This window comes from Drosophila obscura, unplaced genomic scaffold, assembly GCF_018151105.1.
Source record: "Drosophila obscura isolate BZ-5 IFL unplaced genomic scaffold, ASM1815110v1 contig_200, whole genome shotgun sequence".
Classification (NCBI taxonomy): domain Eukaryota; kingdom Metazoa; phylum Arthropoda; class Insecta; order Diptera; family Drosophilidae; genus Drosophila; species Drosophila obscura.
In genome coordinates this window covers 5,453,852-5,466,351 of record NW_024542791.1, presented here as the reverse complement: position 1 = coordinate 5,466,351, position 12,500 = coordinate 5,453,852, and the positions used below count along the sequence as shown (strand labels likewise).

The 12,500-nt window shown below is 43.2% G+C and overlaps 1 protein-coding gene across 1 annotated transcript; it reads left to right on the top strand.

The window, feature by feature from the left end:
* Window positions 1-9,829: 9,829 nt before the first annotated feature.
* LOC111075257 (L-asparaginase-like) lies at window positions 9,830-11,279 on the top strand. The gene is made up of 4 exons (XM_022368421.2): window positions 9,830-9,851; window positions 9,904-10,130; window positions 10,189-10,935; window positions 10,992-11,279. Exons 1-4 carry the CDS (start codon window positions 9,830-9,832, stop codon window positions 11,046-11,048), a joined length of 1,053 nt encoding a protein of 350 aa, XP_022224113.2. The 3' UTR covers window positions 11,049-11,279.
* The last annotated feature ends 1,221 nt before the right edge of the window (window positions 11,280-12,500 follow it).

Genomic DNA, 12,500 nt, shown 5'->3' with positions numbered 1-12,500 from the left:
TCTTAGAGGGTTGGCCGACCCGGGCATTATGCACTAATGTCGGTCCAAGTTCAAATCATTAGGCGCATACTCGTAGTTTTCTCCTATGTGTGTGTGTGTGTGTGTGTGTGTGTGTGTGTGTAAGTATGTCTGCTGCGGCTGTGGCGGAACCAAAATCGAGGTTCATTCCCTGTCCCGGTCCTAGTGCCTGTCTGGGGCAATTTGCAGAGTGCGCTGTCACGATTAATAACGCTGTCATAATAACACTTTTCTGTGATTGATTTAAGACAATTACAGAAAAGAGGAACACAGCGCTCACGTTTGATGATGAGCAATGGGCCGAGATGGGCTGAAGGGATGTGGAATAGAGTGTTCGCCGGTTCTGAGTGATTGGCGCTGGCCGCAGCGCTTAAGAAAGAGATTATCAAGTTGCCAAATGGGCACGTCCGTCGTTTCGAAGGGGCCAAGGGATTGCTGCAAGGACTGGGAATAGTAATGGGGGAATGGGAATGGGAATGAGAATGGTTGAGCGGATGAGCTGAAACTGACTGCCTGCGAAAAGTGTTGAACCAAGCAGACATGCTAAATTAAGCTGAAGAAGATGGCTATCAACACCACCAACACCGCCAACGAGCAGAGCAGAGTGGAGTGGAGTGGAGTGGTCCATGGCGGCGCGACGTGGCGGCAGCTTGGTGCTGGCTTGGTGGTGGCTTCTCTGGCCAAATCGCTTGATGTTGATGGCTTGCAACAAGTAATTGGCAGCATCCACATGTTGCCCACAACAACCACAGGAACAATCTGAAACCACAGCCAAAGCCAGGCAACATCCTCATCATCAACTGCATCGCTGTTCGTCCATGCGTCGCTTGTGTCAAAAGGTTTAATTTTTTTCCGATTTTTTTCTTTAGCCGAAGACCCCTCCCGCATGTAATAACATTTCATGCTGCGCTCTTAGGTCCTCCACTTGAACCTCTTACATGGCTGACTGAGCTGCTCACAAAACCTCAAACCAGACCAGATCCCAGACAATTCCACCAGACCCTGGTCAGGGCGTCAATGTCAGCGCTTCGATTTCGTTTTGGACTCCCTCAGTCCCCTGACACTGTGCCTCTGTTATTGTTATTGTTGTTTCTGCTGCCGGTTGCTGCTGCTTTTGCTGCTGGTGCTGGTGCTGCTGGTGCTGCCGCTTCTGCCTTTTGGCCGGGTCAAGTTCAAGGCTTCCCATTTTGTGAATTTTATGCGTTTTTTGCCGCCTTTGTCAGAGGTATAAGCGCGCCCTAGACCTGGCACACGACGCTGGGCCATGGGCATATTTTCTGTTCTGCAATCTAAGTTATGTTTGCTTTGGCAGCGGACGCTGTTTAATAATAGATATAGGACATTATATATTTTACAATATCTATGATACTTTCATGCCATATTTGTAGCTCATCCCTTTCCTTTAAATAAGCTTATACTTAAAATATATTATACATATATTAAATATATGATAGGATATCTATGTATATTCCTACACTGCCAACCATTCGCTCCATGAAATATACGTTTTATTACTCTCAGTTTCATCTAATTCCCGGAACTTATCGCTAAGTTGAAGATAAAAAAAAAACGCTTTACAGATCCGTGGATTCCCATTCATTGAGCCACTTCCTTTCATTATGAAACCTTACCTCCTGCTGGTCAAAGCTCTTTTCCATTCATCATTCAGTGTTTGGCCACGTCGAATGCCAAATCGCACAGAAATCTCTATGTGGAGTCCAATCGATGGGTAAATGCTTTTCCCTAGAATTGAGGAGTGGAGAAAAATAGCTAGCTTTGTTTTATGGTATGCAATGGGTATAAATTCGTAATATTTGCTAAATGCCGCTAAGAGCCTCTCGACATGGCTTTAACTTTATCTTTTCCTCCTTCTTCCACTTGTGGCAGCACCTCCAACACGGCTTATGCCTTCTGTGGATGGGCGCCACTACCTCTACCCCTTTTTTCATGATGGACAATAATAATTCTTGGCAAGAGCCATTTTCGTTTACAAATTGCCGCATAAATCGCATATTCGATGAGAGTTCTGTGCTTGGCTGCTTGCCTCAAAAATGCATAAAATGCTAAAAGAAAAGAAAAAAAAAAAGAAAAGATTTTGCAGCATGCAATTTCTTTTGCTTCATCGTCATCTACTGCCTTGGCTAAAATCCCAAAGAGGCAGCCGGCCAAAACCGTTAACTGGCCAGCAAAACGGAGAACAACAGCGGCAGCAAGTCGCTTGAAATAAAGCAAGTCGAGTGCATATAATTCGTTATGCTTTATTACGAAATTGGATATCATGGACTGGGGGACTGAGACTGGGACTAAGACTGCGACTGCGACTGGCACTGGCAGTGGTACTGGGACCGTGCCACTCCACCAACGATTTGGGATTCTCCCCCGAGTTGGGCATGAAATTATAGCCGAATGCCGATTCTGGATCTTTCTCCTGCGGTAGCAACCAAATGACATACTTCTAATTTATGGCCACAGCAGCCTCTTCCTCACCCGATCCATTCCATCCCACGTCCCATTGGATCACGCAGATGCAGATCTCGCAAATCGCCCAGATCTCTTTCTCTCTCTCTCTCTCTCTCTTTCTCTCTTTCTCTTTTTCTCTCTCTCTCTCTTTTTGGAAGGCCAAAAAACAGCACAAGAACAGAGCAACAGATCGCCCACGGAACTGTGGGTTGGCTGGCAAGACAAAAAGATTACACCAGAACCGCTAGATTCCTCTCAATCTTTGGTTTTGCAGCTACATAATTAGTGCAATGTGTGGACAGGCCACCGCTCTGAGCACATCCCGCAGCGGAGCGGAGCAGATCGGATCAGAGAGTTGCGCCAAAGTCAAGTGCACTCCATCCCCATCCAATGCCTAGGCCTGGGCATAGCTGGGCGATCGTGATACGGATACGCGCGACGGTTGCTTGTCGATGATTTTATCTGCCTGCGCACACTGAGCCGCCACCTACCTCCTGGCCTGGTCTGGGCATCTGGCTGGATCTGAAACTGGATGGTCGGGGCTATGGTTTGGCCTCAAAGTAAATAAACCACAGCTGCTGCTATCAAAGTCTGCTCGCGGCTCCTATTGTGCCCGATATCCCTAGGGTACTATGTGGAGTATGATGAACTTGGAACTGATGGAACTGTGCCAAATGCTGCTACGAATCCATTTATTTTTATCAGCAGTAACAATTCGAATCAAACAATATTTAATTAATATAAAACAAGAAAAATTAATAATGATAGTTTTGTTTAATGTTTAAAAACATTTTCTGAATGCATTTGAATAAAATTTTAGAAAAAGGGGTATCAAAAGAGTCGAATCCACAGATCAATTCACTGCTTCTTAAGGCCGCTATGATGCCATAGATATATTGTCGCTTCGTGTACAGTTAGCCGCTACAAATATATTAGCCAGACGTTGGCATGCCTAAAAAAACACACACACACACACAGCCACAAAACAAGGCTTATTGCGTGTGCAACTTGTTTATGGAGCGAGTGGGTGGCCATGTGTCATGGACCCAAAACCTGTGTACCGACTCCCCTTTTTTCATTAACGCTGGCCACAAATTAGCCGTTCGAGTTGGGACCGTTTCGCAGATAACTCAATTGAAATGAAAATCACAGCTTGGCCGGCTAACTGTTACCGTTAGCTGGTTGCAAGTCCATTTATGGCCGGTTGGCAACAAATTGCTGGATCTTGTTGACCATGCCCAAGTCGGTCTGGAAACACATTAGAACAGCCGATCGATTCGATTCGATTCGTTGCGATCGCCTAATCAGATCAACCTGCTGGATTTGGTCACAAACACTTAGGCGCCAATTGAGCATCTTTGGCATTTCGTCTAATTAGATAGAAATGCCACAAAATCCGATGAGATTCTCGCGTCTGCGAATGCCACGCCTTATAAACATACGTGTATACCCTCGCCGCAGCCACATCCACATCCACATCAGGCACGCAACCATCGCCATCGCCATCTCCATCGCCTTGTTGGTGGCTCCGTCACACGCAACATGTCGCTCTCCGTGGCAGGGGTACGGGTACGGGTACGGGCCGGGCATCCCAGATTTATGTTCTACCCAATATGACCGAAATGCTCAGCGGGATCATCATCATCCTGGATGGACTCCATAAAAGTTCTTGTTGTTCTCGTTATTTGCTCTTCCTGTTGAAATGAAAGCAGCAGCAGGCGAGCAATCGTTCTGAATTTATGTCTGCGGTGCCCCGGTGCCCAAACCCCTGAAAATGCTGAAATTTTTGAGCATATGGATTGGACACAGGGGGAATCGATCCAATTGAACACTGTCCCCTGAGGCGATATCAATTTCGGGTGAAAAATGGATGATATTCAGTTCATAAAAATAAACATTAAACGAAAACTTCTTAAAGGCGGGAAAACTTTAGGGGTAGGAAATGGTTGGAATATTTCGGAATTTATAATTCCAAAATTATTGCACTTGAACGCAGGAGATCTGAAGTTCATGAATGCCCGACACTTTTTGCATCATCTTACTTTTATTATTTATTTTAAATTTAAATTATACGCTTGCCTTGAGAGAAAAGTGCACGGCGCTATGTTTTAAACATTAACTTTTGCTACTTCTGCCGGAGAGACGGCGCGGCACAGCGGTATGGGAGGCGGGCCAGTGGCTCATCGTCCGACTTCATGCACGATTGGCAGTTGCAATTCAAAGATATTTCAAATTCTAAAGCCAGAACCAGAACCACATCCAATGCCAAAGCCGAAGCCATAGTCCGCGGGCGATTGCTCTGCTCGGTGCTGGCCTGCTGCTGCATGCGATTTGCATTTGAAATGCCTGTCCGCTGGCTGCTCGAATTTAATAAAAAATGTTTTATTAAGTCATAAAAATATTTTAATATTTTGCTCATCGTCTGAGAAATATGTATGGAGAATTTGCATAACTAAATGCGCATTGCAATTGTGCAATTTTGCGAGCAGAGGCAACCAGGAAGTGCAGCTGAGCCAGCAGAGGCAGCAGCCTCATGCAGAGCACTCCGTTCGATCCCGCTGCGCCTTGTGGGTGAGAGTCAAAGGGCTTCTGGATGTAGCTTTATAATGAGAAATAAATACTCGTACCTAAGAGTCTTGGTGGGGCATGGGGCATGCCCGTTCCGTTGAGGCTTCCACTACACACACACACACACACACACATCACGCACAATCAATTAAAGTTTATCTGTCTGTCAGAGAGGGTCCTTGTCACAAAGGCGAATTCTTGACTGCCTGTTACAGCCGAGAGTCGAGGGCAATTACACAAATTCCAAGGCATCAATGGGAAGCGGCTATTGGCATTTAAAGTGCCACATCAGAGCGACAACATGGCGTGCCAGTCTCACATAAATCGTTCAGTTCTGCAATCCAACAGCCCTACAATTGCCCACTATCAAAGCAATGCTCAGTGAAATGTTCACTGCGGTTGACCCGCAAATTTGTCTAGGCCATCCCCAGTGAACGATATTTCTTTCAGCTTGGATTAAATTGCCATGTTAGTTGACAACAGAGAAGATCATAAGCGAGCCTGATGTAAGTACAATCGTATGACTTCGCCACCATCTATGAAATTCCCAGTGAGATATACCATACGCTATTGACCCGCAAATTTGTCTAGCTTCTCACCAATAAAAATCTTTTTCTTTTCCAGATTTTACCATTTTTTTTGCAGTTAATATTCAATTACCATTTTGGCCGAGTGCAGCCCAGGGCAGGCATTAACTTGCGGCTCATTAGCGGGCCTGAGAACCGTTTCTGTTTCAGTTTCAGGTCCTCCTCTCGACTCGCATTACGGGGCCAAAAAGATGTTATCGCTAAATTACGGCAATTTGCATGTAAATGTTGTTTATCAATTTAAACGCTAAATGCTTTAGAACTAATGACGGGTGCTGGCCGAAAAGAATAAAGAAATTTTTTCACCCTGCAGCTCTGGACCGAGACTCTGGTAACGGTTCACCATACTCTCGTACTTACCCCACGAAGGCCCAGTCCAGTCTCAGCCCCAGTCGAAGCAGTCTACGGCTGTGGCGGCGGCTGCGCCTGCAACACGATGTGAGGAGTACGAGTACTTGCGGCTCACATTGTAACAACAATATTAAGGTAATGACGTGTCATTAATTTTATTACAAAATGTGTATGTGAATGGAGGTACCTCGTCCATGGTCATGACCAGATCCATGTCCAGCTTTGGCCATGAATACCCAATACACCATTTAGCCCATTGGCGTTGTTTTATTGAAATCTGGCTTTTTTTTCTTTTTCTTGCAGACTGCTGGTCTTCCGCGTTTGATGGTTAGTGAAAGCCAGATGCAATTCTTCATCTCAATCGAAAACCGATCCCATATCACATGGCGCAGAGGGAAATAGTTTACATTGTGATGAAATGCGATTATATCTGTGTGTGTACGAGAATGGGAGATATATTCTATGAACTGTTGACTGCATAACTCACTTTCAGGAGAGGCGATGAGGAGGCGATCCCATGCCGATTGCCTCCTTTTTTTTCATTCTGGGCCAACGGACAGAGAGCGGCAGAGGCACACAGACAGAGGCAGAGGCATCAGGCCTGACACTGAAAAATGCAAACAGAAATAAAACAAAAGACTTAAGCAACAAACTGAGTGATTGCAATTGCTTTGGTATGTGTGTTGGGGCGCTATTTTTAGCCGGCTAAATAGTTGGCATTGGCCCAAAGGATGACCATCCGAGGATGTACAATACACTGGAGCAGGAGCACCCTACTACTGCCAGATCCCAGTCCCTGTCTGCCTGTCTGCCTTGGCCGGCGCGGCGTTGCTATGGCAGCATATTATTTTATAGCCGCGCGCATAAATCTTGCAAACGCAGATAAAAAGAACGCTTTATAGAAAAATAAAAATAAATAAAATGCTCTCCAAAGGGAGACCGGGCAACCGGATTGGTGCGGCAGACCTCGCATTGATGGAAACAATTTATGGCAAAATTAATGATAGATTATGGCGCTGCCAATTAAAAACCAACAAACAAGCTCACAGTTTATGGACGACGACCCATCCCAACAGTCCAGCAGCAGCCCAATCCCAATCGACGCCAACAGCATCTTGGAGCAGTACTTGGCGATAGAAATGGTAAATGAAGATGAAGTGATGGAGCTGCCACAAAAGAGTAGGTGTTTAGACGGATTGTGGTTATTGGCATTGATTTGCTTTGTTGCTTGTTTCTTGCTGGATGAGTGACAAATTGCCTCGCCAGATGAGGTGACATCATGTCCGACATGCCCGCAGCCGTGATTCCAGGTAATTAAAATACAATAAAGGGGTAAACTCGAGTTGCCTGTTTGATTAATAACCTATAGCCGAAGTCTAACGCACCAGTCTGCTATTAAAATCAGTCAAGCGCAATTAGAACAAAGCCGAACAGGGGAAACCACGGAAATCTATATACGAGTATTTCCTTTAAGGGGAAGTCGAAGAAGCCGAATCTTAAGCGGAATTCTGCACGCCTGATTCTTTTGGCCAACAATGAGATCACCGGCATAATCATAAGCACTGCTGGTACAGACTCTAGATATACATATACTTGGGTTTTTATAAAATACGAATCCCGCACTCAGTCAGTATACATACATACATACATACATACATATGTACGTGAAGTTATGTATGATTTATGTGGAATTTATAAATATTTTATCAGTTTACATTTTTTTGCTACATCTGTCATCTACAATGTACTTTATACATTTTCTCCGCCCAAGGGGGCGGGCGAAACAGTGTAAGAGTGCGATATCACATCACAGTCTGGAAACATAATTTGGTTGCTCTAGCTCTTGTAGTCTCTGGGACAGACAAACAGACAGGGACTCGGCTATATATATAGCGGGGTCGGAAACATTTTTCTATATCTACGTTGCACACATCTACTTTTACCACAAATTTAATATACCCCTTAACCCCTCGAGCTAAAAACAAAACTTTTTTTTGTTCTATGTAGTGTACAGTTGCGATTAGTCAGAGACTTAAACAATAAAATCACAATAATGGGTTATGATCATGAAATAAAAAATGATAGTGTCACCCGCATGAAAAATATTACATTTCTTATTAGCTTTTCATAGGCTTATTTGTAAACTCTTGTATTGCTATCGCTTACGTCGATTAGTGCACTAGCAGATAAGGCCGCGACTATCTGCACAGGTTTGCCTTTTCGGTTGACTTAAAAATAGAAATGGGAGTCCCCGAGTTATTCGCGGTGTGTACAATTCGGTCAAGTGCATGTGTAATTTGATTCGCTTTGATTTTTCCCAGTTGATGACTGAAGGTCAAAGTGGAAATAAAAAAACTAATATTAAAAAATTGAAAAATAACTAAAATGAATTTTAATGTTATATATTATATATATATATGTATATATGTATATATATATATGTATATACGTATATATGTACATATCTATAAATAAAGAAAAACTTTTTTGTGTTGATATTATGCTTGTTATTACTACTACTTTTTATTGTTATTTTATCATTTTCTGCGCAAAAAAAAATGTCCAGAAATTATAAATTTTCAGAAATTTGATTCCCCCCAAGAACAATGTGGTTCTAATTTCCGAACTTTCACTGCATTGCAAGGTCAAAAGAGCCTAAAAAAAAGAAGGCGTTGTCATACATATGTATGTACATATATAAAGTATATGTCTACATAAATATGTATGTACATACGTGTATACTCCAATTGCCGGTAGAGAAAAAAAGAAATTAAAGAAATTGTCGAAAAAAAAATATTTTTTCAGCCAGTCACATTATGCAATGACTTTTTAAGTGGGAAATAATGAAGTAAGCCAGAACAACAGCGATTGAAAGTTAATTAAGTTGCCCCGTTTTCTGTCTTGGGTTCAAGAAACTATCGCACGCTTCTTGCTCGACGATGCCAAAATTAGAAATCCAAATGTGCTGGACAAAAGGCGCCCAAAGTAAGAGTCGACATCAACACCAACAGCGGCGAGTCAGCTAAGCCAGCTTTCCATTATCGTAAAAGAAGGCTGGCAGACAAAATTAATGAAATCACATTGAAAGAGTCATAATTCTTATTGTAGCTTCGACGGCCACAGACCGCAGGGAATCATTAAAATCGTGTGTAGCCCTCTTGTCAAACACGGGGCGAAGCAAAAGCAGAATCAAAGCTGTGCCGGGGGGGCATCGGGAACGGCAAGTGCTCGATCAGCACGCGATTTGTAAGAACAAGATAGCACCGACATGTACATTGAATTCAAGAATCGAACACGAGGGAGCGGTACAGAGACACAGCCACAGTTATGAATCATTATGCAAAAGCCAAGTGTAAAAGGAAAAATATGAAATAGAACAACTACTGAAGGCAAGCAAGCTTGGGGGTCCGAATTCATCGTTCGTTTTGACCAAAATGTCTGAACTATAGGTTTTCATTCTCAAAAAAAAAAACTCTTTGTGGAGTGAGCTAATATAACAACAACGACTATAACAATTATTTTTGAATTTTCCAATTGATTGATTGATTGATCCAATTAAACAGTATACTTTATTGCAAAGGAATTTTCACGGTCTTATCGGAGTCCAAAGAAAGCGGACACAACAAAAATGATAGCGAATTCAAGGGAAAGTACAAAATTATTGAACATATACATACCTATTTTCATAGTATTAGTGTTTAAAAGAACGGCAAAATCCATACCACGTTTAGTTGTGAACTGCACCTAGTTGACATCGGTCGAGTCAAATTCAGAAAATTGAAAAAATGTCTGATTATAAAGTTTGTAAAAAAGTTCTTGTCCTTAACACTGGTGGCACCATTGGCATGAAGCCCAACGACCAAGGTGGTAAGTACATCCAAATAGCACCAGTTCAGTGATATCATTGGAAATATTTTAGCATTGGACACAAAGGACACAAAAAATGCTTTAAAAGTGTTTCTCCGGAAGGAACCCAGCCTGCATGTCGCCGAACTACAGGTCCCGGCAGAAGAGAATCTCTTTGCGCTGCCCCCAGTAAAGGGTGAGTCAGACCAGGTTCTTTACAAACTCATGGAGTACGATCCATTGCTGGACTCCAGTAATATGGCTGGGAGCGATTGGAAGCGCATAGCCGAAGACATTAAAGTAAGTATTAAAAATAATTAGGAAATAACCTTAACTCACAGAAATTGTTAACGCACAGACGATGTACGATTTGTTCGATGGGTTTGTTGTACTCCACGGCACCGATACGCTGGCATACACTGCCTCTGCCCTGTCATTTATGCTGTATAATTTGGCTAAACCGGTGGTCGTTACTGGGTCGCAGATACCCATCTACGAGACACGCACCGACGGCAGGATCAACTTAGTCTCGTCACTGATCATTGCTGGCTGCTATAATATACCGGAAGTGTGCGTCGTCTTTGCCAACAAGCTGCTTCGTGGCAATCGAACGGTCAAGGTCAATTGCAACACTCTGGAAGCTTTCGACTCGCCCAACGCTCCCCTGCTGGGCACGTTTGATAATGTCATAAATATAAATAGTTCCCTGATACGCCCAAGACCCAGTGGTAAGCTACTCACTGTGGGAGGCGTATTGGAGATGAATGTGGCCACCTTGAAAATAACTCCGGATATGTCACTGGATTTGATTGAATCGGCTCTGGCGGAGCCTATTAAGGGCGTTGTCCTGGAGTCCTATGGTAGTGGTAATATACCCTCAAACAGGATCGAAATAATTGATCTTCTACGGAAAGCTGTTGAACGCGGAGTTATCATCGTCAACTGCACACAGTGCCTGTCCGGCTCCGTAGCCTCAATATACGATGCTGGAGCAGTGCTTTACGATGTGGGCGTTTTATCCGGTTCGGATATGACTTCTGTGGCAGCATATACCAAGCTGGCCTATGTCCTGGGGTTTGATGTGCCGCACGATAAAAAAATTGAGGTAAGCTACGACCGGAAGCGTTTCACAGAATACTCGTGCAACGAAATTTATTTCAGCTCATGAAGTACAATTTACGCGGCGAAATAACAATGGCAGATATGAACACGAACTAGGAACTTCCCCCTATTCGGAAATACACTTTATCTATCTACAAAATATACCTATATACCCCTTTATATGTATATGTATATATATGTATATAGATATGTATTTCCAGTCTGGAGCACATTTGTATAGAGGCCAATGCAAAATAAAAAAATTATATCACTCAATCGGACTGTATTACATTCACTCATATAAAGTAAGGAAAATATGTCTATAAATGAGATCACTTTTTAATTTGACTGATGATTATCGTGTTTATTTTTTTTCCTTATCGAACCAAATAATACTCGCAGTGTTCTTTTAGAGCACTTTATTAATCCACTTTGCTTTTTGCCGTCGGCAATAATCGTTGATATAAATTTTGGGTAGAATTTTGTCCACTTCTCAGCCCATCCGCCTGCCTGTATTACGCAACCGAGGGCCCTTAAAGAGTTAACCATCGTTAAAGTGTTGGCAAGCAATTCCGAGATCTCAATAGTCCACTCACATCAAAACGTTTAGCGTCTGCCCAGCTGCTGTTTCAACAAGGGTTTTTATACCCGTACTCAAAAAAGAGTCAAGGGGTATATTAGATTTGTGGTAAAAGTGGATGTGTGTAACGCAGAGAAGGAAACGTTTCCGACCCCATAAAGTATATATATTCTTGATCAGCATCAATAGCCGAGTCGATATAGCCATGTCTGTCTGTCCGTCTGTCTGTCTGTCCGTCTTGTTGAGCGCCTAGATCTCAGAGACTATAAGAGCTAGGGCAACCAAATTTGGTTTCCAGACTCATGTAATATCACACTGCTACAAGTGTATTTCAAAGTTTCGCCCCGCCCCCTTCCGCCCCCACAAAAACTAAAAACGCATTGTCGTAGAGAATGCCCATATCTACCAGACTGCTGAATCAGATCGGATCATAATTATAGCCAGAATGAAGAAATTAATTTTCAGTTGCTTCCCCTGCCCCCTCCAGCCAACGACCACTCAACGCGACTCAACTTGTATACCCGTACTCAGTCAGTATATAAATTTGTGAGCTTATGATTTTGACACAGGATTACGGTCCAGGTGCAAAATCAGTAAGCGTCAGCTAAAATACAGTGCCAGTCACTTGTCTAGACAAACTAGACTACAGTTACTTGCTTACGTTCTGACTGACAAGTTAAGTGCGAAACTCTCACTCACATACCAGAAAGTTTTGGAACAAAACCTTCCTACGGTCACATGCATTGAAAAGAGGGGTTTTTGGGGGGATGGCGCAGCGTTAGTTTTGGGAGGATCTGGCATTGGTGATGCGGCCGCAAACACAGTAGGACGCGCAAATATTTATACCGAAATGCTAGACACTTTCACGCAGGCAGACGCGACAAATACAATTGGGGTCAACATAATAGCATTGATTGGCAAACTTTTTGTGTCTTCCAAAACCTGAGTCATAGGCTGTTTACATTGGGACTGCGTCATGCTTCTTTGCG